The sequence below is a fragment of the Nerophis lumbriciformis genome, linkage group LG36 (assembly GCF_033978685.3).
Source record: "Nerophis lumbriciformis linkage group LG36, RoL_Nlum_v2.1, whole genome shotgun sequence".
NCBI lineage: Eukaryota > Metazoa > Chordata > Actinopteri > Syngnathiformes > Syngnathidae > Nerophis > Nerophis lumbriciformis.
The window spans coordinates 22,938,289-22,964,987 of NC_084583.2; the positions used below are offsets into that span (position 1 = coordinate 22,938,289).

General features: G+C 43.9%; 1 protein-coding gene across 2 annotated transcripts in view; it reads left to right on the top strand.

Moving 5' to 3' along the window:
- gabrb2a (gamma-aminobutyric acid type A receptor subunit beta2a) overlaps positions 1 to 26,699 on the top strand; it is a 233,893-nt gene that overhangs the window by 132,431 nt on the left and 74,763 nt on the right. For both annotated transcript variants that reach the window (XM_061930323.2, XM_061930322.2), the window contains exon 5: positions 23,873 to 23,955. In XM_061930323.2, the coding sequence (XP_061786307.1) occupies positions 23,873 to 23,955 (83 nt within the window). The remainder of the gene's footprint in view (positions 1 to 23,872; positions 23,956 to 26,699) is intronic.

Genomic DNA, 26,699 nt, shown 5'->3' on the forward strand with positions numbered 1-26,699 from the left:
ATTCCAAAGAACTCAAGGTTTACACACACAGTATACTTGCTGACAGAGCATCAAGAGAATAAATGGAAAACACGAGCTGTGTTCAAATATGACTAAGAAATGAAAGAAGTACAACTTAAATTCAGATATATGTAAATATCTGCCTCCGACAAATGCTTAAACCAAAAATGAACAAAAGGCAAGTCCCGCTAGGAAAAGGCACTGAAGCATAGGGATGGCTATGCAAAACAAAAGTAAAACTGAACTGGCTACAAAGTAAACAAAAACAGAATGCTGGACGACAGCAAAAACTTACAGCGTGTGGAGCGGAGACGGCGTCCACAAAGTAGATCCCGTACATGACATGACAATCAACAGTGTCCCCACAAAGAAGGATAGCGTACGCACAACTTAAATAGTCTTGATTGCCAAAACAAAGCAGGTGCGGGCAGGGCCGGCCCGTGGCATAGGCCGTATAGGCAAATGCTAAGGGCGCCGTCCATCAGGGGGCGCCACGCCAGTGCCACAAATGTTGGAGAAAAAAGAAAAAAAGTTGGTATTATTATTTCTAAATACAAAAAATAATCCCACGTTAATTAAAATGCAAAGTAAAGCCTATTTAATAGAAATATTATTTGTTACAATATTACGCCCCCCCCCCCCCCCCCCCCCCCCCCCCCCCGCACGGTGCGCCCCCTCCCTTCCCGTATCATGACTTTTTTGGACGTCACCACATCAAAAAATCAACACAAGATGTCAAAACGGCCAAAACTGTCAGGTGCCTAGGGAAGAAAAAAGAGAAAAGAAGAGGAGTAGAAACGAGAAAAGACAGAGTTAGCAGGTAGGTAACGTTAGCCTACATGAAATTATTTGTCTGTTACAGAATGTGATAGTAACCTGGCTTTTTAGCATTAAGCTAATGTTACATGATTCGGCAATTGCTAATCAATAAATAGCTAGTTCTGTTTTAACGTCGGGTTAATATTGTGGAGGGGGCTAAATTGTTATGGAAAATAATAATGTAACGTTAGGTAATTACAGTACTCCCACCTTACATTCCTTGTATTAGATCTTTTAAGCAGGTGTTTTTTGTTTACATTGTTATTGCCTTCTGGTTAGCTAATGTTTGCCCTGCAGGTAATCGTCACTTTTCCACCCCTTTATATATTAGGTATAGTTGTAAGTAAAAAAAAGGTCAAAGACAAAGCTATTCGGGTTCTTGTGAGTATATACACTTCACTGCCGATGTGGGGGGGGGGCGCCACCTAAAATCTTGCCTAGGGCGCCAGATTGGTTAGGGCCGGGCCTGCGCGGGTGAGATATTGTCTGGTGTGCCGTGGGAAATTATGCAACTTCACCTAATTGGTCCAAAAAATATTTTTTGCACATCAATAATTATAACAATGTGCCGTTGTCTAGTTTAGTGTTTTTCAACCTTTTTTGGTATATAAAAGGTATGTAATGCTTAAACCAAAAATGAACAAAAGGCAAGTCCCGCTAGGAAAAGGCACTGAAGCATAGGGATGGCTATGCAAAACAAAAGTAAAACTGAACTGGCTACAAAGTAAACAAAAACAGAATGCTGGACGACAGCAAAAAGTACATCCCGTACATGACATGACAATCAACAGTGTCCCCACAAAGAAGGATAGCGTACGCACAACTTAAATAGTCTTGATTGCCAAAACAAAGCAGGTGCGGGCAATGGAACTCAAGGGAAGGCGTGAAGCTGCTACAGGAGAACACTAACAAAACAGGAAGGGTCACCAAATTAACAGCGCAAGACAGGAACTAAAGCACTACACACAGGAAACAACAACAAACTCAAAATAAGGCATGACAACCTGGTGGAGTTTCATTTTTTTAACCTTTTCTGCCGGTGGTGTGCCTTCGTATTTTTTTTTTTATGAACAAAATGTGCCTTGGCTCAAAAAAGGTTGAAAAACACTGATCTAACCAAGTACACGTCACACACGCTGTCCCACTCCCAGCATACGCTTCACTGAGAGCAGCGACAAACCAGACCACCAAGTATCTTTTTTTGTATTTTTTTGGTCCGGACCAGAGTACCGGACTACACTCTCAGAGTCGTCACCCATAATTGGTCCGAGTAGGTCAGTACTTGGTCACGGTTTTAGCAGACCGCTAATGCAATGGAGATGGATGACTTGAGGGTTAGTCTTTTTGACAGGGAGACCAAAGGTCACCACCAATACTACTATTATTGTTAATGGTCGCATGATGCTATCATGTTTTATATCAATCAGTGTGTGTGTGTGTGTGTGTGTGTGTGTGTGTGTATCTTAAATGCGGAGATGACGTCTCCGTGGTTACATCCAGACAGCCTCTGGGGCTTGGCCCGGCCCGATTCAGCTTGGACCCACTTGCTATGTGTGTGTGTGTGTGTGTGTGTGTGTGTGTGTGTGTGTGTGTGTGTGTGTGTGTGTGTGTGTGTGTGTGTGTGTGTGTGTGTGCGTGTTACAGGAAGTACGCCAAGAGGAGCTGTCGGATGTGGCCGACTCTCTTTCTCCCTGACTCGTTTTTCAAGGACTTTGTGACCACAAGATGAACCCTCTTTTGTTTTTTGGACATACTGAGTGGCAAAGATGCTGTAATATATGGTCTAAGTCAGGGGTCGGCAACCCGCGGCTCCGGAGCCGCATGCGGCTCTTTGATCACTCTCTCAGGACGGTGGCCATGGAAGTTGGAACCTAAGGAGTGTGTAACAACCCACCTGCCGAATCAACTAGCCCTGAAAATGGATGGCGCTGGAGCGTCGGGCCCATACCCGGCCGTCGCCGGCAGCGAGACGCGCTTGGAGGTGCGCTCAGCGCGGCTCCCATATGATTGCGCACTGGTGTGCGTCTGGGTCGTGACAGCGTGGCACGCGAATGTCTGTGCTGCATTGGATCAGTCTCCTTTCTTTAACAGGCAAAAGCTTTATAACCTCACTAATGCCGGGCGGGTGCGGGCGGGTGCGGGCGGGTGCGGTTCTGATCAAATGTTAGCTCGGGTGGATGGCGGATGGTTGACGACTTTCTGATGCGGTTGCGGATGAAATAATTGCCTATCCGCGCATCTCTAGTGGCCATATAAAACAACTTTAAGACTCTTACTAATAATGCGCCACACTTTGAACCAAAACCAAACAAGAGTGACAAACACATTTTGGGAGAATATTTGCACCTTAACACAACATAAACACAACAGAACAAATACCCAGAATCCCATGCAGCCCTGACTGGGTGGGGAGGGGGGGCGGTGTATAATGTAACCCAGAAGAGTTAGGGCTGCATGGGATTCTGGGTATTTGTTCTGTTGTGTTACGGTGCAGATGTTCTCCCAAAATGTGTTTGTCATTCTTGTTTGGTGTGGGTTCACAGTGTGGCGCATTATTAGTAAGAGTGTTAAAGTTGTTTTTATACTGCCACCGTCAGTGTAACCTGTGTGGTTGCCTTGCTGTCAATAACGTGAGCAAGTTGAAACCCACACAACGTGTGGCTGGGCCGGGCCGGTACGCTGGTTGTAGTAGGCGCTAAATGCTGTACCATCACGGTACGTTCGAAAGAAAAGTTGCCTTGAAATTCGAAGTATGCCGGGAAAAATCTGGAAGTTTGAGAAGTATGACGCTGTCAAGCGCCAATCATGTAAAACCCGCGGGCCGCACTAATATTAAATTTTCATATTAAGGTGTGGGCCGCGTGTCTGAGACCCTTGGTTATACATAGCACAAATCAAGAAAAAAAAACTGTATATGCAGTGTTATTTCATTTTAAATTTCAAAAGATTTTTGTGGCTCCTGTCACGTTCAAACACTGAGGACATCTATTAAACAAGACAAAAGGCAAGGAATCAAACAGAGACAGAATTCAATTTGGACTCAATATTGAGGAGAGACATGGCCACTGCACTCTCTGTACAGTCCTGCACCACGCTCTGACGAAGAAGGTTTTCGTCTCCTCATTTATTCAGATGTTCAATGTTCACGCACCAACACATGTCACAGCAGGAATGGGAAGTATTTAAAACAGTCGTTGTTTTCGGTCTCATTGAAGTCCAAGAAGAGGATTTCTCGGGCTTGGGCTCTTCCTGGATCCAGCTGGGGCAGGTGTTGGAGGACAATGGATAACCCCTCCCGTCTCCTGACCACAGGGACTTCAAGAGGGCAGCGGGTCGTAAATAGCGTTGACCTCGGTTACCAAATAGTTGGAAGAGAGTTTGTGAAATACTTCAGAGAGAGTTTGTTTAACACTTCAAAGAGAGTTCCTCTGGAAGTTGAGCAGATCCTGCCATCTGTCCGTGTTGAAATCACAGTGGCGTTTCACGAGCCTTCTTCCTCTTGTTAGGCCTCGAAAGACAGCATTCATAATACAACGTTTCTTTTGCGATAACTTACAAACAATTATTCCAACAATTCCCATTGTTTTCTTTAATTTGTGAAACTGGTCAAAATGGCTCTTTGACTGGTCAAGGTTGCCGACCCCTGGTCTAAGTTGTCTTCAACTGAGGCAAACAGTTTTTTTTTAATTATTCAAAGCGGACCTCTGTGAGGATTTTTGCCTAGTTTGTTGTTACGCTGTTGGATATTCTTGTTAAACAATGCCAAAGCGTCGGATCGTAAGGTTCATGTGTTTTGGCGTGAGCGTGCATGCAGTTCTGGATGACTCTGTTTGCAGGGTTTTACGGTTCGGGTCTCACGTTGTGACATCACAGCAAGGTCAACGTACTTATTTGGGCTTTGAATCAAGCTCAAACAAATCTAATCTTGGCATGTGCATAGTAACATGCAATGACGAGTGTGCAGGTGCATACCTGCCAACTACTCCGGTTTTCCCGTAATTAGTACGGTTTTCATCAACCTATTCCGGGTTACGGTTGCAGTGATAAAAAATACGGTTTTTCATTACCGTATTTTCCGCACCATAAGGCGCCCTGGGTTAAAAGCCGCGCCTTCAATGAACGGCATATTTCAAAACTTTGCCCACCTATAAGCCGCCCCGTGTTGTAAGCCGCATCTAACTGCGCTAAAGGAATGTCAAAAAAACAGTCAGATAGGTCAGTCAAACTTTAATAATATATTAAAAACCAGCGTTCTAACAACTCTGTTCACTCCCAAAATGTACGCAAATGTGCAATCACAAACATACGTATATCAACATGGACAGAGCTGCATGAAAAAAGCCACCCGGCCTCTTCGCGTAAACTTAAACTTACCTTAACCACTCGCTCATCTTTTCTTCATCCATCCCTTCGAGTTAGCTTTTATGATGACGCCGGCTGGAAAGGTCTCTTTTGGCAAGGTCTTCCTTTTGAATATCACCATGGGTGGAAGTTTCTGGCCATTAGCATGGCAAGCTAGAACCACAGTGAAGGATGACTTCTCATTCCCTGTGGTGCGAATATTCACCGTACGTGCTCCCGTTGTATCCACAGTGCGGTTCACAGGAATATCAGTTGCTGTGAAATAGTAATCCGTGTGCGGATGGAGAGATTGCGTCTTTTCATGAACCGGATCCCTGACGCTTAGTAGGAGCCATTTTGTGGTCTTTACAGATGTAAACACACAAAGGAAATGAAATGTACGGTATATCCGCGCGCTTTTTCTTCTTCTACGCGGGCGGGTGGTTGCTTACAGTAGAAGAAGAAGCGCTTCCTGTTCTATGGGGGCGGGTGCTTACCTTGGCGGTTGCTTGCGTAGAAGAAGAAGCGCTTCCTGTTCTACCGGGAAAAAAGATGGCGGCTGTTTACCGAAGTTGCGAGATCGAAACTTTATGAAAATGAATCGTAATATTAATCCATATATAAAGCGCACCGGGTTAAAAGCCGCACTGTCAGCTTTTGAGTAAATTTGTGGTTTTTAGGTGCGGCTAATAGTGCGGAAAATACGGTAATTAAAAAAAAAAATATTTTTTTTAAGTTTTATTCACGAAATCGCGTAACAACAATGACATTCGACCTGCTTCCCGTAACTTCCTATCGAGCCATTCCGCGAGGCTATTTATAGCACCGCTGCCAAGCACGAGGCACCAGTTGCCATTGTTTCCAAACGAGCGAACGATCATGGAATCAGCCGGAGAAAAATCGCATACGAGTCTTAAACCGAAAAGAAAACTGCAGTCATTCCGTGAAGAATATTCAAAAGCCTATCCGGGAATAATTATCCGTTCCAAAAAGGGTGAAAACTACGCGAATTGCACCTTGTGCAGACAAGATTTTTCGATCGGACACGGAGGAATTAGCGATGTAAAAGACCACGTTGGGACAAAAAAACACAAGTCTAATGCCGTTGCTAGCGATACAAGTGGAAAACTTTCAACGTTTTTCGGATTTTAGCCACAAAAAGGTAATGACACCAATGTTATCTATTGGAATTGTTTAGTACTGTTATACTGTTAAAAGTGTTTATACTATTTATGCTTTCAAGTCCAAGTTGAAGAAATCTTGTTAAATGTTGACAGCATAACTACCAAAATACAGAAGTATGTCCTTAATATTTTTGCAGTGCTATTTCTGTTGAAAAGTTCAAATGATTACATTAGAGATGTGATGTGCCACTTTTCAAGTGTCTGATGGCTTAAATTAATTTTCATGAATTTTTCATATTTTGAATTCTTTTGAAAGGCTTACAAAAAAACTACATTTGAATTGTAATTCCATGCTATTGACAGGACTATTAATTTTAATGAAGTTAGCTTACCATGTTTACAGTATGATAATTGTGATAGAAATGTGAATTTTAGGCACAGAATATTTTTTACAATTGAACAAGGCAGTAGATTATACAAGCTTGGACAGAAAGTTAATAATGACACCAATTGTTTTTTTAATGGAATTGTTTAGTACTGTTTTACCATTTGTTTACTGTAAAAAGTGTTTATACTGTTTATACTTTCAATTAACAAATTGAAGTATTGTGAAAGGTTGACAGGATAACTGGCATTAACTGTCAAAATAATTTCAAACTATTGAAGTTAGCTTACAGAATAAACATGTCAATCAACCCATATGATTTTTGCTGTAATATTTTTGTTTTGAAAAGTCACTGTGACTGATAGAAAAGTGATGGTTTTAGCAACATTTTAACCTGTCTGAATGCTAATAATCATTTTGCGTCGGGGGGCGAAGGAACCCCCCACCAGGACTTTGTCCTGGACCTACCAGGGCCTGCGGCCCCTGGACGCTGGCTACTAGGTTTTTCTGATTTCAAAAGTTGGCAGGTATGCAGGTGTACCTGTGACCGGGTGAATCTATATCAGACCTGGGCATTCTACAGCCCGCCCTTTGTGCGTCCCTGTCCGTCCCGCGTGAGGCCAATCATAAATTACAAAATACATTTTAAAAAGTATCTATGTCGAGTGTGCAATACAACGGTGCTGCTTTTGTTTTGAAAAGCGTTATTTGTATTACTTCCGTGTGGACTATGCTCGTGCGCGATTGTGAGTGAATGTGAACAGCGGCAATCACAAATTACAAAATAAATGTATGTCCTGCGTGCAATACAACTGTGCTGCTTTTATTTTGAAAAGTGTTATTTATGGGCGTGTGTAACCTGTGAGTGAAGGTGCACAGCGACAAGTGATGCACGGTTACTCCCGAGACGCTAAAAAGAGAAAAGTTGATGACGAATGCCGTGTTTCCAACAAGACATGGACTGCCAAGTATTTCTTTACAGAAATTAAAGGTAAAGCTTAATTTGTGATACACAGGTTGCTGTGTTTAAAGAATATAATTTGAATCGCCACTACACGAGGAAAAATAACGGAATCTGTCTGATGAAGTTGATGGTAAAACTGCAAACCCAACAAGGACTTTTTGCCAAATTTCACACCCCCAGAGATGCAGCCGTCAGGACAAGTTTCGTCATTTCTCACAAAATCGCCAGAAAAAGTACGGCGTTTTCTGACAGAGTTTATTAAGGAGTGCTTATTGGACTCTGTTGCGCTGATATGCCCGGAGAAGAGGGGCGCATTTGAGAACGTGTCACTCTCCCGACGCACTGTAACGATTGGGTTGAGACCATCGCTGGAAACTTGGAGCTTCAGCTGAAGAACAGGACGGCCGACTTTGACTGTTTTTCGCTGGCTTTGGATGAGAGCTGCGATGTACGTGACACCGCCCAGCTGCTCATCTTCTTACGTGGGATAACTGCAGACTTTCAAATCACGGAGTGGCTGGCAGCCATGCAGTCAATTAAAGAGACAACCACAGGTAATGACTTGTTCACATAGGTAAAGGCGTGTTTGGATATGTTAGGACTGAAATGGGACAAGCTGGCAGGTGTGACAACAGATGGTTGTCCAAATCTGACGGGGAAAAATGTTGGACTTTTAAAGAGGATGCAGGATAAAGTGACAGAAATTGACATTTTTGCATTGTATTATACATCAGGAAGTGTTGTGTAAGACAGTGTTAAAAATAAAACCATCAAAAGCAATCTGCGTTTGTATAAAGTTAAGTTAGGTTAAATGAAATAATAATAATAATAATAATAATAATAATAATAATAATTATTATTATTATTATTATTATTATTTAGCAGAAGATCTCTATGAGGAACACTGACAAGGAACCCAGATTTCCCTCGCCCGGACGCGGGTCACCGGGGCCCCCCTCTGGAGCCAGGCCCGGAGGTGGGGCACGATGGCGAGCGCCTGGTGGCCGGGCCTGTCCCCATGGGGCCCGGCCGGGCACAGCCCGAAGAGGCAACGTGGGTCCCCCCTCCAATGGGCTCACCACCCATAGCAGGGGTCATAGAGGTCGGGTGCGATGTGAGCTGGGCGGCAGCCGAAGGCAGGGCACTTGGCGGTCCGATCCTCGGCTACAGAAGCTAGCTCTTGGGACGTGGAACGTCACCTCGCTGGGGGGGAAGGAGCCTGAGCTAGTGCGCGAGGTGGAGAAGTTCCGGCTAGATATAGTCGGACTCACTTCGACGCACAGCAAGGGCTCTGGAACCACTTCTCTCGAGAGGGGCTGGACTCTCTTCTACTCTGGCGTTGCCGGCAGTGAGAGGCGACGGGCTGGGGTGGCAATTCTTGTTTCCCCCCGGCTCAGAGCCTGCACATTGGAGTTCAACCCGGTGGACGAGAGGGTAGCTTCCCTCCGCCTTCGGGTGGGGGAACGGGTCCTGACTGTGGTTTGCGCTTATGCGCCAAACCGCAGCTCAGAGTACCCACCCTTTTTGGATTCACTCGAGGGAGTACTTGAGAGTGCGCCCCCGGGTGATTCCCTCGTTCTACTGGGAGACTTCAATGCTCATGTTGGCAGCGACAGTGAAACCTGGAGAGGCGTGATTGGGAAGAATGGCCGCCCGGATCTGAATCCGAGTGGTGTTTTGTTATTGGACTTTTGTGCTTGTCACAGATTGTCAATAACAAACACCATGTTCAAACATAAGGGTGTCCATATGTGCACTTGGCACCAGGACACCCTAGGCCGCAGTTCCATGATCGACTTTGTAGTTGTGTCATCGGATTTGCGGCCTCATGTTTTGGACACTCGGGTGAAGAGAGGGGCGGAGCTTTCTACCGATCACCACCTGGTGGTGAGTTGGCTGCGATGGTGGGGGAGGATGCCGGACAGACCTGGCAGGCCCAAACGCATTGTGAGGGTTTGCTGGGAACATCTGGCAGAGTCTCCTGTCAGAGAGAGTTTCAATTCCCACCTCCGGAAGAACTTTGAACATGTCACGAGGGAGGTGCTGGACATTGAGTCCGAATGGACCATGTTCCGCGCCTCTGTTGTCGAGGCGGCTGATTGGAGCTGTGGCCGCAAGGTAGTTGGTGCTTGTCGTGGCGGTAATCCTAGAACCCGTTGGTGGACACCGGCGGTGAGGGATGCCGTCAAGCTGAAGAAGGAGTCCTATCGGGTTCTTTTGGCTCATAGGACTCCTGAGGCAGCGGACAAGTACCGACAGGCCAAGCGGTGTGCGGCTTCAGCGGTCGCAGAGGCAAAAACTCGGACATGGGAGGAGTTCGGTGAGGCCATGGAAAACGACTTCCGGACGGCTTCGAAGCAATTCTGGTCCACCATCCGCCGCCTCAGGAAGGGGAAGCAGTGCACTATCAACACCGTGTATGGTGAGGATGGTGTTCTGCTGACCTCGACTGCGGATGTTGTGGATCGGTGGAGGGAATACTTCGAAGACCTCCTCAATCCCACCAACACGTCTTCCTATGAGGAAGCAGTGCCTGGGGAGTCTGTGGTGGGCTCTCCTATTTCTGGGGCTGAGGTTGCTGAGGTAGTTAAAAAGCTCCTCGGTGGCAAGGCCCCGGGGGTAGATGAGATTCGCCCGGAGTTCCTTAAGGCTCTGGATGCTGTGGGGCTGTCTTGGTTGACAAGACTCTGCAGCATCGCGTGGACATCGGGGGCGGTACCTCTGGATTGGCAGACCGGGGTGGTGGTTCCTCTCTTTAAGAAGGGGAACCGGAGGGTGTGTTCTAACTATCGTGGGATCACACTCCTCAGCCTTCCCGGTAAGGTCTATTCAGGTGTACTGGAGAGGAGGCTACGCCGGATAGTCGAACCTCGGATTCAGGAGGAACAGTGTGGTTTTCGTCCTGGTCGTGGAACTGTGGACCAGCTCTATACTCTCGGCAGGGTCCTTGAGGGTGCATGGGAGTTTGCCCAACCAGTCTACATGTGTTTTGTGGACTTGGAGAAGGCATTCGACCATGTCCCTCGGGAAGTCCTGTGGGGAGTGCTCAGAGAGTATGGGGTATCGGACTGTCTGATTGTGGCAGTCCGCTCCCTGTATGATCAGTGCCAGAGCTTGGTCCGCATTGCCGGTAGTAAGTCGGACACGTTTCCAGTGAGGGTTGGACTCCGCCAAGGCTGCCCTTTGTCACCGATTCTGTTCATAACTTTTATGGACAGAATTTCTAGGCGCAGTCAAGGCGTTGAGGGGATCTGGTTTGGTGGCTGCAGGATTAGGTCTCTGCTTTTTGCAGATGATGTGGTCCTGATGGCTTCATCTGGCCAGGATCTTCAGCTCTCACTGGATCGGTTCGCAGCTGAGTGTGAAGCGACTGGGATGAGAATCAGCACCTCCAAGTCCGAGTCCATGGTTCTCGCCCGGAAAAGGGTGGAGTGCCATCTCCGGGTTGGGGAGGAGATCTTGCCCCAAGTGGAGGAGTTCAAGTACCTCGGAGTCTTGTTCACGAGTGGGGGAAGAGTGGATCGTGAGATCGACAGGCGGATCGGTGCGGCATCTTCAGTAATGCGGACGCTGTATCGATCCGTTGTGGTGAAGAAGGAGTTGAGCCGGAAGGCAAAGCTCTCAATTTACCGGTCGATCTACGTTCCCATCCTCACCTATGGTCATGAGCTTTGGGTTATGACCGAAAGGACAAGATCACGGGTACAAGCGGCCGAAATTAGTTTCCTCCGCCGGGTGGCGGGGCTCTCCCTTAGAGATAGGGTGAGAAGCTCTGCCATCCGGGAGGAGCTCAAAGTAAAGCCGCTGCTCCTCCACATGGAGAGGAGCCAGATGAGGTGGTTCGGGCATCTGGTCAGGATGCCACCCGAACGCCTCCCTAGGGAGGTGTTTAGGGCACGTCCCACCGGTAGGAGGCCGCGGGGAAGACCCAGGACACGTTGGGAAGACTATGTCTCCCGGCTGGCCTGGGAACGCCTCGGGGTCCCACAGGAAAAGCTGGATGAAGTGGCTGGGGAGAGGGAAGTCTGGGCTTCCCTGCTTAAGCTGCTGCCCCCGCGACCCGACCTCGGATAAGCGGAAGAAGATGGATGGATGGATGGATATTATTATTATTATTATTATTATTATTATTATTATTATTATTTATCTTACGGTATATCAAAAATAATTTGAGCAAAATTTAATTGAAATATTGTCGGTGTGGCCCTCCAGCAGTGCTCGGATTGCTCATGCGGCCCCCGGTAAAAATTAATTGCCCACCCCTGATCTATATGATGTTAGTTTTTGAAAAAAAACGACTTCAATGTTGACATTTAAATAGTGTATATTTTTAAAAGATGATTTATTCTGATATTAGAGAGAGTGTGGGAAGTGGTTTCATTTGCAATCTAGGAACGCCTGCACAAATGAATATCTTCTAGACAGATTTAAAAAAAAAACTGTTTTAATGTGACTGTCGAGCAAAATGTACACCAAAACATATTTTCTTGACCACAAGGAAGTGTTTTAAATGTAGATTAAAATCATCATCATTTTAGGAAGGGGACTCATACGGCCCCATTCGTCACGGTTTACCCGACACATGAAACGTGACGAATTGGGGGGGACGGTGCACTATCCACTTTAGCTACCAGTAGTGTTTTGAATATCTTAAAATGTGTTTTGTGGCAATTCCAACTTTGACCGCTGCGTCGGTTGCTATGTAGAGTGGCGCTTTCTATCATTTCCAGCCGACTGCATTGCAAAATGACTAATTATCCCATAAGCACCCCTGCCCTAATGTAGTCCGAGGCGCCATTGGATTTGTTTATTTCAATACAGGCGTATCCAAAGTTCAAACCCTGAAAAGATGGGAAAACGTACACCAAAAGGCACAATGTAAAGAGAAAATTGTGAAATGTTGATACTAATAATGAATAAAAACACAAAGTTTTGTTATAAAATGTATAGTACCGTATTTTCCGCACCATAAGGCGCCCTGGGTTATAAGCCGCGCCTTCAATGAACGGCATATTTCAAAACTTTGTCCACCTATAAGCCGCCCCGTGTTGTAAGCCGCATCTAACTGCGCTAAAGGAATGTCAAAAAAACAGTCAAATAGGTCAGTCAAACTTTAATAATATATTAAAAACCAGCGTGATGTGGGCGCGCATGGAGTCGTATATCAACATGGACGGAGCTGCGTGAAAAAAGCCACCCGGCCTCTTCGCGTAAACTTAAACTTACCTTAACCACTCGCTCATCTTTTCTTCATCCATCCCTTCGAGTTAGCTTTTATGATGACGCCGGCTGGAAAGGTCTCTTTTGGCAAGGTCTTCCTTTTGAATATCACCATGGGTGGAAGTTTCTGGCCATTAGCATGGCAAGCTAGAACCACAGTGAAGGATGACTTCTCATTCCCTGTGGTGCGAATATTCACCGTACGTGCTCCCGTTGTATCCACAGTGCGGTTCACAGGAATATCAAAAGTCAGTGGAACCTCGTCCATGTTGATAATGTTCTCTGGCCGGATCTTTTTTTCAGCTATCTTGTTTTTACAATATGCACGGAAAGTAGCCAGCTTTTCTTGAAAGTCTTTAGGCAGTTGCTGTGAAATAGTAGTCCGTGTGCGGATGGAGAGATTGCGTCTTTTCATGAACCGGAAACCTGTCGCTTAGTAGGAGCCATTTTGTGGTCTTTACAGATGTAAACACACAAAGGAAATGAAACGTAATATCCGCGCTCTTTTTCTTCTTTTACGCGGGCGGGTGGTTGCTTACAGTAGAAGAAGAAGCGCTTCCTGTTCTATGGGGGCGGGTGCTTACCTTGGCGGTTGCTTGCGTAGAAGAAGAAGCACTTCTTCTTCTACGGGGAAAAAAGATGGCGGCTGTTTACCGTAGTTGCGAGACCGAAACTTTATGAAAATGAATCTTAATATTAATCCATATATAAAGCGCACCGGGTTATAAGCCGCACTGTCAGCTTTTGAGTAAATTTGTGGTTTTTAGGTGCGGCTAATAGTGCGGAAAATACGGTACAACATATTTTTATAGCCTTTTTAGAAAAACAAAAGTGAAGACTGTCAATGTTGCCCTTGCATTCTTTGATTTTTCAGAATGTGGCCCTAGGTGAAAAAGAATGCACTCGTCAAAATAAATTGTATAACCTTTGTGGGTAAAGACAATAAGAGTTTGTGTGCACATATTTTTTTAAGCTTTGGTGAGCTATTCATAATCAGGTGGCAAGCGAGAGCGACATGTTGGAGACCCCGGCCATAGGGGCTAAACAGAGAAACCTCATTCCTGTACAGGAAGCTTGTTAGTTCTCTTCTTACACCTCATATGACAACACAGCCTGTGATAGTATGGCAAGATGGACACGGCACAGTGATTGGACAGTCTACAACACAGGTGTCAAACTCAAGGCCCGTGGGCCAGATGTGGCCCGCAACATAATTGTATCGTTATTTATGGATTGTACAGTCCAGGTAGAGGACGAGACTCTGTACCAGGTGGAGGAGTTTAAGTATCTCGGGGTCTTGTTCACGAGTGAGGGAAAGATGGAGAAGGAAATCAGCCGGAGAAACGGAGCAGCTGGGGCAGTATTGCAGTCTCTCTGCCGCACTGTTGTGACCAAACGAGAGCTGAGCCAGAAGGCAAAGCTCTCGGTCTACCGAGCTATCTACATTCCTACTCTCACCTATGGTCATGAAGTGTGGGTCATGACCGAAAGAATAAGATCGCGGATACAAGCGGCCAAAATGAGTTTCCTCAGAAGGGTGGCTGGCATCTCCCTTAGAGATAGGGTGAGAAGTTCAGTCACCCGAGAGAGACTCGGAGGAGAGCCGCTGCTCCTTCGCTTGGAAAGGAGCCAGCTTAGGTGGTTCGGGCATCTCGTGCGGATGCCTCACGAGCGTCTCCCTAGGGAGGTCCTGGTTGCACGTCCCACTGGGAGGAGACCCCGCGGCAGGCCAAGGACCAGATGGGGGGATTACATCTCCTCTCTGGCCTGGGAACGCTTCGGGATTCCCCAGGAGGAAGTTGCTAATGTTGCTCTGGAGAGGGAAGTCTGGGGGTCTCTGCTGGAGCTGTTGTCCCCGCGACCCGATTCCGAATAAACGGTTGAAGATGGATGGACGGATGGACGGATGGATGGATAAAAAAAAGGCAACTACAATCTGTTATATTAAATAATCATGTGTTTATACTTCAGATAATGTTTAACGTTTTTATGAAAAGGTAAATAAATAGATTTATGGGTTCAAAGTGAGAGTAAAGGGTTAAATTAATGCCGCTTCTGCATTAATTAAAAAAGTAAACTAAACACAATAAATGGGCAACAGTTATGAAAAACAAATGTTATGGAAACTCTGTGGGCCTGATCTACTAAAGGTGTCAGGACTTGGACTATGGCGTGGTTTGTTCTCCCGAGGTGCAAAAGATTTGGACCAGATGTGGCGTGAAGGTGAATACATATTTAGTTATAACACTCAAAGGAACAAAAAGCGCGCTCAAGGCGGAAGTACAAACTTGACTAACAAAACAAAAAGACTTGCACGTGGGCAAAAAACTGTGAACAATTAAACAAAAACACTAACTGTGGCATTAATAGAAAAAACTTACTTGGACATGGCATGAAGTGCGCAGAGGTAGACAGAGTGTGACAGGGGTATGAATGCGGGATTTCGCCAGGACGACGAACTGAAAACAATGAACTTAAATACTACAGACATGATTAACGAAAACAGGTGCGTGACTCAAAACGTGAAACAGGTGCGTGACGTGACAGGTGAAAACTAATGGGTTGCTATGGTGACAAAACAAAACAAAAGTGCACAAAAAGTCCAAAAACAAAACCGAACATGACTAAAACAAAACATGATTACACAGACATGACAAAAGGTTTGCAGGTATTCAAACATGTGCAAACTCGATGGCCCACACAAAGATGACCTACTAAATTAATTTGCGGCAGATGGTCTCTTAATCGATCAATCAATCAACGTTTATTTATATAGCCCTAAATCACAAGTGTCTCAAAGGGCTGCACAAGCCACAACAACATCCTCGGTTCAGATCCCACATAAGGGCAAGGATAAACTCACAACCCAGTGGGATGTCAATGAGAATGACTCTTAAGTGAACACAATAAAGAGTGGGATCTATTAGTGTGTCTGTCTTCATCAATGTGCTGAATTTGTGCTGAGAATCAGATGGGCCAGAATACTGCAAGAAGAAAATGATCAATTCGTTATTTAGCACATGAAAAACAAATCTTGCGATATGCATTTCCTTGCATCTGGACCCTTCCAGGGCACGCCAACAGTTAGTGCCAGTATCTTTCCTGAGCTTCACCTTAAAGGGGAACATTATCACAATTTCAGAAGGGTTAAAACCATTAAAAATCAGTTCCCAGTGGCTTATTATATTTTTCAAATTTTTTATAAAAATTTTACCCATCACACAATATCCCTAAAAAAACCTTCAAAGTGCCTGATTTTAACCATCGTTATAAACACCCGTCCATTTTCCTGTGACGTCACATAGTGATGCCAACACAAACAAACATGGCGGAAAGAACAGCAAGCTATAGCGACATTAGCTCGGATTCAGACTCGGATTTCAGCGGCTTAAGCGATTCAACAGATTACGCATGTATTGAAACGGATGGTTGTAGTGTGGAGGCAGGTAGCGAAAACCAAATTGAAGAAGAAACTGAAGCTATTGAGCCATATCGGTTTGAACCGTATGCAAGCGAAACCGACGAAAACAACACGACAGCCAGCGACACGGGAGAAAGCGAGGACGAATTCGGCGATCGCCTTCTAACCAACGATTGGTATGTGTTTGTTTGGCATTAAAGGAAACTAACAACTATGAACTAGGTTTACAGCATATGAAATACATTTGGCAACAACATGCACTTTGAGAGTGCAGACAGCCCAGTTTTCATCAATTAATATATTCTGTAGACATACCCTCATCCGCGCTCTTTTCCTGAAAGCTGATCTGTCCAGTTTTGGAGTTGATGTCAGCAGGCCAGGGAAGCTAGGGTCGATATTCTTCTCTTGATCATCTTCGGGACGGTGTGAGCCAAGACATCCAGGGGGTTTAGCTCGCTCGTCTGCGGGAACAAACTGCCGCCATTGCTTGCCGTGCTAGCGAGGTCCTTTGTCCCTGAATTGCTCACACACTCCGGCAGATTCAATGGGGGTCTGGCGGCAGATTTCTTTGACTTTATCGTTGGAAATGCATCTGCTTTGAGTGTCGCAGGATATCCACACATTCTTGCCATCTCTGTCGTAGCATAGCTTTCGTCCGTAAAGTGTGCGGAACAAACGTCCAATTTCTTGCCACTTTGGCATCTTTGGGCCACTGGTGCAACTTGAATCCGTCCCCGTTCGTGTTGTTACACCCTCCGACAACACACCGACGAGGCATGATGTCTCCGAGGTACGGAAAACAGTCGAAAAAACGGAAAAATAACAGAGCTGATTTGACTCGGTGTTTGAGAAAATGGCGGATTGCTTCCCGATGTGACGCCACGTTGTGACGTCATCGCTCCGAGAGCGAAAATTAGAAAGGCGTTTAATTCGCCAAAATTCACCCATTTAGAGTTCGGAAATCGGTTAAAAAAATATATGGTCTTTTTTTCTGCAACATCAAGGTATATATTGACGCTTACATCATACTTGCCAACCTTGAGACCTCCGATTTCGGGAAGTGGGGGGTGGGGGCGTGGTCGGGGGTGGGGCGGGGGGGGCGTGGTTGGTGGCGTGGTTAAGATATATATATATATATATATATAAGACATACTTGACTTTCAGTGAATTCTAGCTATATATATACATACAGTATATATATAAATAAATAAATAAAATAAATACTTGAATTTTAGTGTTCATTTATTTACACATATATATATACACACACACATAACACTCATCTACTCATTGTTGAGTTAAGGGTTGAATTGTCCATCCTTGTTCTATTCTCTGTCACTATTTCAGAACACACACATTATATAAATATACATTATAAAATCAATAAGAAAACGGGAGCTCTAATTTGGGAGTCTGAATTAGGATCAGAAGTTCCTATATAAACATTGCGCACTCACGTCGCCTTTTTGTATTGATTACTGCAGCTGTGCACTGGATTCATTCACAAATACAAACTACAACTCACAAACACTTTAGAGTTAGGCTCCACCATCAGAATGTGTACTTAAACTTATAAAGATCACATGGATATTATTCAGTGAGTTGATTCACCAAAACTAACCTGTTATACAGGAGGAAAAAGCACACAGGACGTTTCAATTGTTCACAGACTGGTCGCTCTCATCAGAAAGATAAGACACTTCCGGTCTGCAGGTGATAGCATTCAATTGGGAAGAAACGCCCTACTGCCCCCTACTGACCAATGTGAATACTGATAAATGTGTAATGACAGCTCCAAAAACGAATTCAAACCACAAAATAAAATAAATAAATCAACACAAAAATGTGACACATTATGGGTGGGTCACATATGCATGTACAGTAGATGGCAGTATTGTCCTGTTTAAAAGTGTCACAACATTGCTGTTTACGGCAATGTTGTGAACAGGCTGTCAACACGTCACTCAGGTCCGCATGGAGCTGGAGGGGGCGTGGCCTCCAGCTCCGCCTGAATTTCGGGAGATTTTCGGGAGAAAATTTGTCCCGGGAGGTTTTCGGGAGAGGCGCTGAATTTCGGGAGTCTCCCGGAAAATCCGGGAGGGTTGGCAAGTATGGCTTACATAGGTCTGGTGATAATGTTCCCCTTTAATGTTGCACTTTTTATATGTAGAAGAAAAGTTTTGTCATTTTATTTAATCCGAGCAACAACTCGAGGCAGTTTCATGTTGATTAAAGTGGACAGAATTATTATAGTGTTCCCAATGTTAAAAGGATAAAGCCATTGTTTACAAATTTGGTAAATAAATAACCAAAAAATTTATATTTTGTTGTTTTCTTACCGTACCGAAAATGAACCGAACCGTGACCTCTGAACCGAGCAATGACGTGCAGTCACTAGAGGCAGGTGAGGCGGGGCCTCACCTGCCATCATGGAAAGAAAAAAAATGTAATAAGAAAAAAAAAAATTAAATTGTTATCTGTATCCAGTGATTATACTATAAAGTTATTTTCCATTTAACTTCACCAGTTTTAGATTATTTTTATTCAAAATTGCTGAATTTTCACATTTGCCGTTCAAATACTGAGAAGAGACGGTGCGGTGAACAGCAGCCAGTTGAGGCACGTCACTGAGTGCCTCAACATGGATTGCGCAATGACTCGGCTAACTGCTGGCCTGCTGTGCAGTGACACTGTATTGCTATATGAACTATATTATACATTTCCATAGTTTAGTTAGCTGAGGTATATAATGTACAGTGTATTTTGTCAACAACTGTATGTGTGTAAAGTATTTCTTGTGCTGAGCGATCATAAAACGGCTGCAAAAGACGCACTGGCTGAGGCTCGCCTCCTGCACCCCCGCCGTAGAATTGTTATATCAACTAAAGCCCACACTTAAACTTTCCACGTGCAAGATTGAATATATTTAAAAAAAATATTTCATAAGAAGCCAAAAAGTGCAAAAACAATAATGTTGGTGTTGGAGGAGTTGTGAGTGACTGCAGGGACAGGGACACAACATTAGATACACCTGCAGACTGCAGGTGTACCTAATTCACAACTCCTCCAACACGAACATTATTGTTTTTGCACTTTTTGGCTTCTTATTAAATAACTTTTGTAACCTATTTTCATGGGCTTTCCTCTTTGTGATGTTAAGTTCCTGTTATGCGCTGTTATACAGTACATGCCTTGAGCTCTTATTTTGAAGGCGCTAAGAGCGGAAGTGGTGTCACGTTGCGGAGGTTTTTGAAAGAAGGTAAATAAAGTGGTCCTCGTGTAAACTGGAGCCTCCGTGTTTGTTATTTTGTAGTTTCATACAGTATAGGCGACATTTATAAACCCTCAGGTTACACTTTTTTAAATAGATTCAATCTTGCACGTGGAAAGTTTAAGTGAGGGCTTTAGTTGCGGCGCATGGACTTAATTTCTAAGTAAAGGTAAGACCATAATAATGTTTTTTTTATTAAATGTGCTTTTTTGTGTGCTACAGTTTGTATGTGTAAAGTTAAAGTTAAGTTAAAGTAGCAATGATTGTCACACACACACTAGGTGTAATGAAATGTGTCCTCTGCATTTGACCCATCGCCTTGATCACCCCCTGGGAGGTGAGGGGAGCAGTGGGCAGCAGCGGCGCCTCGCCTGGGAATCATTTTTGGTGATTTAACCCCCAATTCCAAGCCTTGATGCTGAGTGCCAAGCAAGGAAGAATGCTGGTATGAGCTTTTAAACATAACCCGTTAACTGCTGCCAATCAAATGGTGAATAAGATACTCTTTAGGGTTCATATGTTTGTAAATCTGACTGTGATGAAGTCAGTGCCTCACCAGTCATCAACCTCACCGCACGTCACTGGAACCGAGGTATGTACCGAACCGAAATTTTTGTTTACTGTTACACCCCTATTAATCAGCAATTATCACTTTGGGCTTTTGAATGGACAGCCGCGTAAAACGGGACTAAAAGTATTACAAAGGACATTATGACTCACCGCTGAATAAAAGTTGAACAGACACAAAGTGTAATTGTGTCCATGAGGGCATTTAGTCCATCAAAGTAGTGCCGGCAAACGGCTGCAGAACACGACGACCAGCTACTGAAGTAACCGGTCGCCATAATCTTGTGCCCCAGACCACTTCATGAGCTCATAGTCAGATGAGCAGACAGCGAGAAGTGACAGTTTACAGTATATACACATAAGGAACTCAACAGGTGGCTGACACTGTCGACTTATTGCTGACTATTAATGGACGTTGTGTACTGGGCGAGAAGATCCATGTATAGGGTACGTCTTGACCTATTCTGCGTCGGCACTGCAACATGTGATCCATGCGTAGGTACATGGAAATTCATCATATCAAGCCTGGATTGTTTTTTTTTCTTCTTGTTTTTACATTTTGCTCATAACTCTGGCTTGTGTGTTTCCCCAGAACAAATATCAGGGACATTTGCAGGGAAATGTCACACACACACGCGTCATGGAGCATTTCTTTTAAAAGTCAGAAAAATCACTGTCTTTATGGTAAATGGGTGTGGAAGTCGCTTCCTAACAGTTCCACTGTAGACACGGCACAAGAGCCAAGCGTGCAGTTTTTAACAAAGGTTTTAATGTGCATAGGTTTTATCAAAAGTCCTTCTCCCCCCCAGAACGTGACTTTTCAGTCCCGTCCGTATCCTCTCCTCCTATTGCTCCCGGCCGCTTACTGTTAAAGACAACAGATGAAATCTACAAACCCCGTTTCCATTTGAGTTGGGAAATTGTGTTAGATGTAAATATAAACGGAATACAATGATTTACAAATCATTTTCAGCCCATATTCAGTTGAATATGCTACAAAGACAACATATTTGATGTTCAAACTGATAAACTTTTTTTTTTTTTTGCAAATAATCATTAACTTTTGAATTTGATGCCAGCAACACGTGACAAAGAAGTTGGGAAAGGTGGCAATAAATACTGATAAAGTTGAGGAATGCTCATCAAACACTTATTTGGAACATCCCACAGGTGTGCAGGCTAATTGGGAACAGGTGGGTGCCATGATTGGGTATAAAAACAGCTTTCCCAAAAAATGCTCAGTCTTTCACAAGAAAGGATGGGGCGAGGTACACCCCTTTGTCCACAACTGCGTGAGCAAATAGTCAAACAGTTTAAGAACAACGTTTCTCAAAGTGCAATTGCAAGAAATTTAGGGATTTCAACATCTACGCTCCATAATATCATCAAAAGGTTCAGAGAATCTGGAGAAATCACTCCACGTAAGCGGCATGGCCGGAAACCAACATTGAATGACCGTGACCTTCGATCCCTCAGACGGCACTGTATCAAAAACCGACATCAATCTTTAAAGGATATCACCACATGGGCTCAGGAACACTTCAGAAAACCACTGTCACTAAATACAGTTGGTCGCTACATCTGTAAGTGCAAGTTAAAGCTCTACTATGCAAAGCGAAAGCCATTTATCAACAACATCCAGAAACGCCGCCGGCTTCTCTGGGCCCGAGATCATCTAAGATGGACTCATGCAAAGTGGAGAAGTGTTCTGTGGTCTGACGAGTCCACATTTCAAATTGTTTTTGGAAATATTTGACATCGTGTCATCCGGACCAAAGTGGAAGCGAACCATCCAGACTGTTATCGACGCAAAGTTGAAAAGCCAGCATCTGTGATGGTATGGGGGTGCATTAGTGCCCAAGGCCTGGGTAACTTACACATCTGTGAAGGCACCATTAATGCTGAAAGGTACATACAGGTTTTGGAACAACATATGCTGCCATCTAAGCGCCGTCTTTTTCATGGACGTCCCTGTTTATTTCAGAAAGACAATGCCAAGCCACATTCAGCACGTGTTACAACAGCGTGGCTTCGTAAAAAAAGAGTGCGGGGTACTTTCCTGGCCCGTCTGCAGTCCAGACCTGTCTCCCATTGAAAATGTGTGGCGCATTATGAAGCGTAAAATACGACAGCGGAGACCCCGGACTGTTGAACGACTGAAGCTCTACATAAAACAAGAATGGGAACGAATTCCACTTTCAAAGCTTCAACAATTAGTTTCCTCAGTTCCCAATCGTTTATTGAGTGTTGTTAAAAGAAAAGGTGATGTAACACAGTGGTGAACACGCCCTTTCCCAACTACTTTGGCACGTGTTGCAGCCATGAAATTCTAAGTGAATTATTATTTGCACAAAAAAAATAAAGTTTATGAGTTTGAACATCAAATATGTTGTCTTTGTAGTGCATTCAACTGAATATGGGTTGAAAAGGATTTGCAAATCATTGTATTCCGTTTATATTTACATCTAACACAATTTCCCAACTCATATGGAAACCGGGTTTGTAAAAGAGTGTGGGTACTAGACTGGCCTGCCTGTAGTCCAGACCTGTCTCCCATCGAAAATGTGTGGCGCATTATGAAGCATAAAATAAGACAGCGGAGACCCCGGACTGTTGAACGACTGAAGCTCTACATAAAACAAGAATGGGAACGAATTCCACTTTCAAAGCTTCAACAATTACTTTCCTCAGTTCCCAATCGTTTATTATAAATAAATGATAAATGGGTTGTACTTGTATAGCGCTTTTCTACCTTCAAGGTACTCAAAGCGCTTTGACACTACTTCCACATTTACCCATTCACACACACATTCACACACTGATGGAGGGAGCTGCCATGCAAGGCGCTAACCAGCACCCATCAGGAGCAAGGGTGAAGTGTCTTGCTCAGGACACAACGGACATGACGAGGTTGGTACTAGGTGGGGATTGAACCAGGGACCCTTGGGTTGCGCACGGCCACTCTCCCACTGCGCCACGCCGTCCCGTTATTGAGTGTTGTTAAAAGAAAAGGTGATGTAACACAGTGGTGAACATGCCCTTTCCCAACTACTTTGGCACGTGTTGCAGCCATGAAATTCTAAGTTAATTATTATTTGCACAAAAAAAATTAAGTTTATGAGTTTGAACATCAAATATGTTGTCTTTGTAGTGCATTCAATTGAATATGGGTTGAAAATGATTTGTATTCCGTTTATATTTACATCTAACACAATTTCCCAACTCATATGGAAACCGGGTTTGTAAAAGAGTGTGGGTACTAGACTGGCCTGCTGCCTGTAGTCCAGACCTGTCTCCCATTGAAAATGTGTGGCGCAATATGAAGCCTAAAATACCACAATACGGACTGTTGAACAACTTAAGCTGTACATCAAGCAAGAATGGGAAAGAATTCCACCTGAGAAGCTTCAAAAATGTGTCTCCTCAGTTCCCAAACGTTTACTGAGTGTTGTTAAAAGGAAAGGCCACGTAACACAGTGGTAAAAATGCCCCTGTGCCAAATTTTTTGCAACGTTTTGCTGCCATTAAATTCTAAGTTAATGATTATTTGCAAAAAACATTAAATATCTTGTCTTTGTAGTCTATTCAATGGAATATAAGTTGAAAAGGATTTGCAAACTATTGTATTCTGTTTTTATTTGCGAATTACACAACGTGCCAACTTCACTGGTTTTGTGTTTTGTAAGTCAACAAACAACAAATATGACGTTAAGTACCACCGAATGAACGTGAACTTAAAGGGTCTCTCTTCTGCGTCCAGGATCACCACGACTGCAGCCTGCATGATGGACCTGCGCCGCTACCCTCTCGATGAGCAAAACTGCACCCTGGAGATCGAAAGCTGTAAGTACCGTCGTCCCTGACAACGGGCTCTCACTCCCACTCGCCGACGTAGATTTAAATCCCACGTACGCATGCAGCTCTGTGGGTTTTTTTTGAAGAAAGCGCGAGGTGGAACGTGTGGCGTGATAAGGCTGGGGATGTAAAATGCTGAGAGAGGCTGATAAGATACGAGGAGATACAGATCAAGACGAGGAACATCACTAATGGTTCACTGACTGATAACATCCACCTTAATTAATTCAGCTACACTGGCTTGATTAGGTCCAGTGTTTGCGGGCGAGCGTGGATGTTACGCCCGCCGTGTTTGTGAGGTACAAAGAGCTCCTTTCTGGCGGAGTTTGTCATTTGCAGAGGTGGGTAGTAACGCGCTACATTTACTCCGTTACATCTACTCAGAGGTGGGTAGAGTAGCCAGAAATTGTACTCAAGTAAGAGTACTGTTACTTTAGAGATTTATTACTCAAGTAAAAGTAAGGAGTAGTCACCCAAATATTTACTTGAGTAAAAGTAACAAGTATGTTGTGAAAAAACTACTCAAGTACTGAGTAACTGATGAGCAACATACACACACATATCATATACATATATATATATATATATATATATATATATATATATATATATATATATATATATATACATACACATACACACATATATATATATATACACACACAAATATATATATATACACACACATTTATATATGTATATATATATATATATATATATATATATATATATATATATATATATATATATATACACACACATATATATATACAGTATATAATTTATATTTATTTATTTTGCCGTTTTTGTTTACATGTTAAAGGTGTTTTAATGAATATACATGCATGTTTAACACATATAGATTCCTTTCTTTCATGAAGACAAGAATATAAGTTGGTGTATTACCTGATTCTGATGACTTGCATTGATTGGAATCAGACAGTAGTGATGATAACGTCCACGTTTTCAAATGCAGGAGAAAAAAAGTTCCTCCTTTCTGTCTAATACCACATGAAAGTGGTTGGTTTTTGGTATCTTATTTGTCCAGCTTCCATATTCGTTTTCACACACTTTACAAGAAATACATTCAATCAATCAATCTTTATTTATATAGCCCTAAATCACAAGTGTCTCAAAGGGCTGCACAAGCCACAACGACATCCTCGGTACAAAGCCCACATACGGGCAAGGAAAAACTCACCCCAGTGGGACGTCGATGTGAATGACTATGAGAAACCTTGGAGAGGACCGCATATGTGGGTAACCCCCCCCCTCTAGGGGAGACCGAAAGCAATGGATGTCGAGTGGGTCTGACATAATATTGTGAGAGTCCAGTCCATAGTGGATCCAACATAATAGTAAGAGTCCAGTCCATAGTGGGGCCAGCAGGACACCATCCCGAGCGGAGACGGGTCAGCAGCGCAGAGATGTTCCCAGCCGATGCACAGGCGAGCGGTCCACCCCGGGTCCCGACTCTGGACAGCCAGCACTTCATCCATGGCCACCGGACCTGTGCCCCCCCCCCTCAAGGAAAAGGGGAGCAGAGGAGAAAAGAAAAGAAACGGCAGATCAACTGGTCTAACAGGGGGGCTATTTAAAGGCTAGAGTATACAAATGAGTTTTAAGATGGGACTTAAATGCTTCTACTGAGGTAGCATCTCTAATTGTTACCGGGAGGGCATTCCATAGTACTGGAGCCCGAATAGAAAACGCTCTATAGCCCGCAGACTTTTTTTGGGCTCTGGGAATCACTAATAAGCCGGAGTTCTTTGAACGCAGATTTCTTGCCGGGACATATGGTACAATGCAATCGACAAGATAGGACGGAGCTAGACCGTGTAGTATTTTATACGTAAGTAGTAAAACCTTAAAGTCACATCTTAAGTGCACAGGAAGCCAGTGCAGGTGAGCCAGTATAGGTATATATATATGTATATATGTATATAAATGTATATACAGTATAGGCGTAATATGATCAAACTTTCTTGTTCTTGTCAAAAGTCTAGCAGCCGCATTTTGTACCAACTGTAATTTTTTAATGCTAGACATAGGGAGACCCGAAAATAATACGTTACAGTAGTCGAGACGAGACGTAACGAACGCATGAATAATGATCTCAGCGTCGCTAGTGGATAAAATAGAACGAATTTTAGCGATATTACGGAGATGAAAGAAGGCCGTTTTAGTAACACTCTTAATGTGTGATTCAAAGGAGAGAGTTGGGTGGAAGATAATACCCAGATTCTTTACTGATTCGCCTTGTGTAATTGTTTGGTTGTCAAATGTTAAGGTGGTATTATTAAATAAATGTCTGTGTTTAGCAGGACCGATAATCAGCATTTCCGTTTTCTTGGCGTTGAGTTGCAAGAAGTTAGCGGACATCCATTGTTTAATTTCATTAAGACACGCCTCCAGCTGACTACAATCCGGCGTGTTGGTCAGCTTTAGGGGCATGTAGAGTTGGGTGTCATCAGCATAACAATGAAAGCTAACACCGTATTTGCGTATGATGTCGCCTAGCGGCAGCATGTAAATACTAAAGAGTGCAGGGCCAAGAACCGAACCCTGAGGAACTCCGCACGTTACCTTAACATAGTCCGAGGTCACATTATTATGGGAGACGCATTGCATCCTGTCAGTAAGATAAGAGTTAAACCACGACAAAGCTAAGTCTGACATACCAATACGTGTTTTGATACGCTCTAATAAAATATTATGATCGACGGTATCGA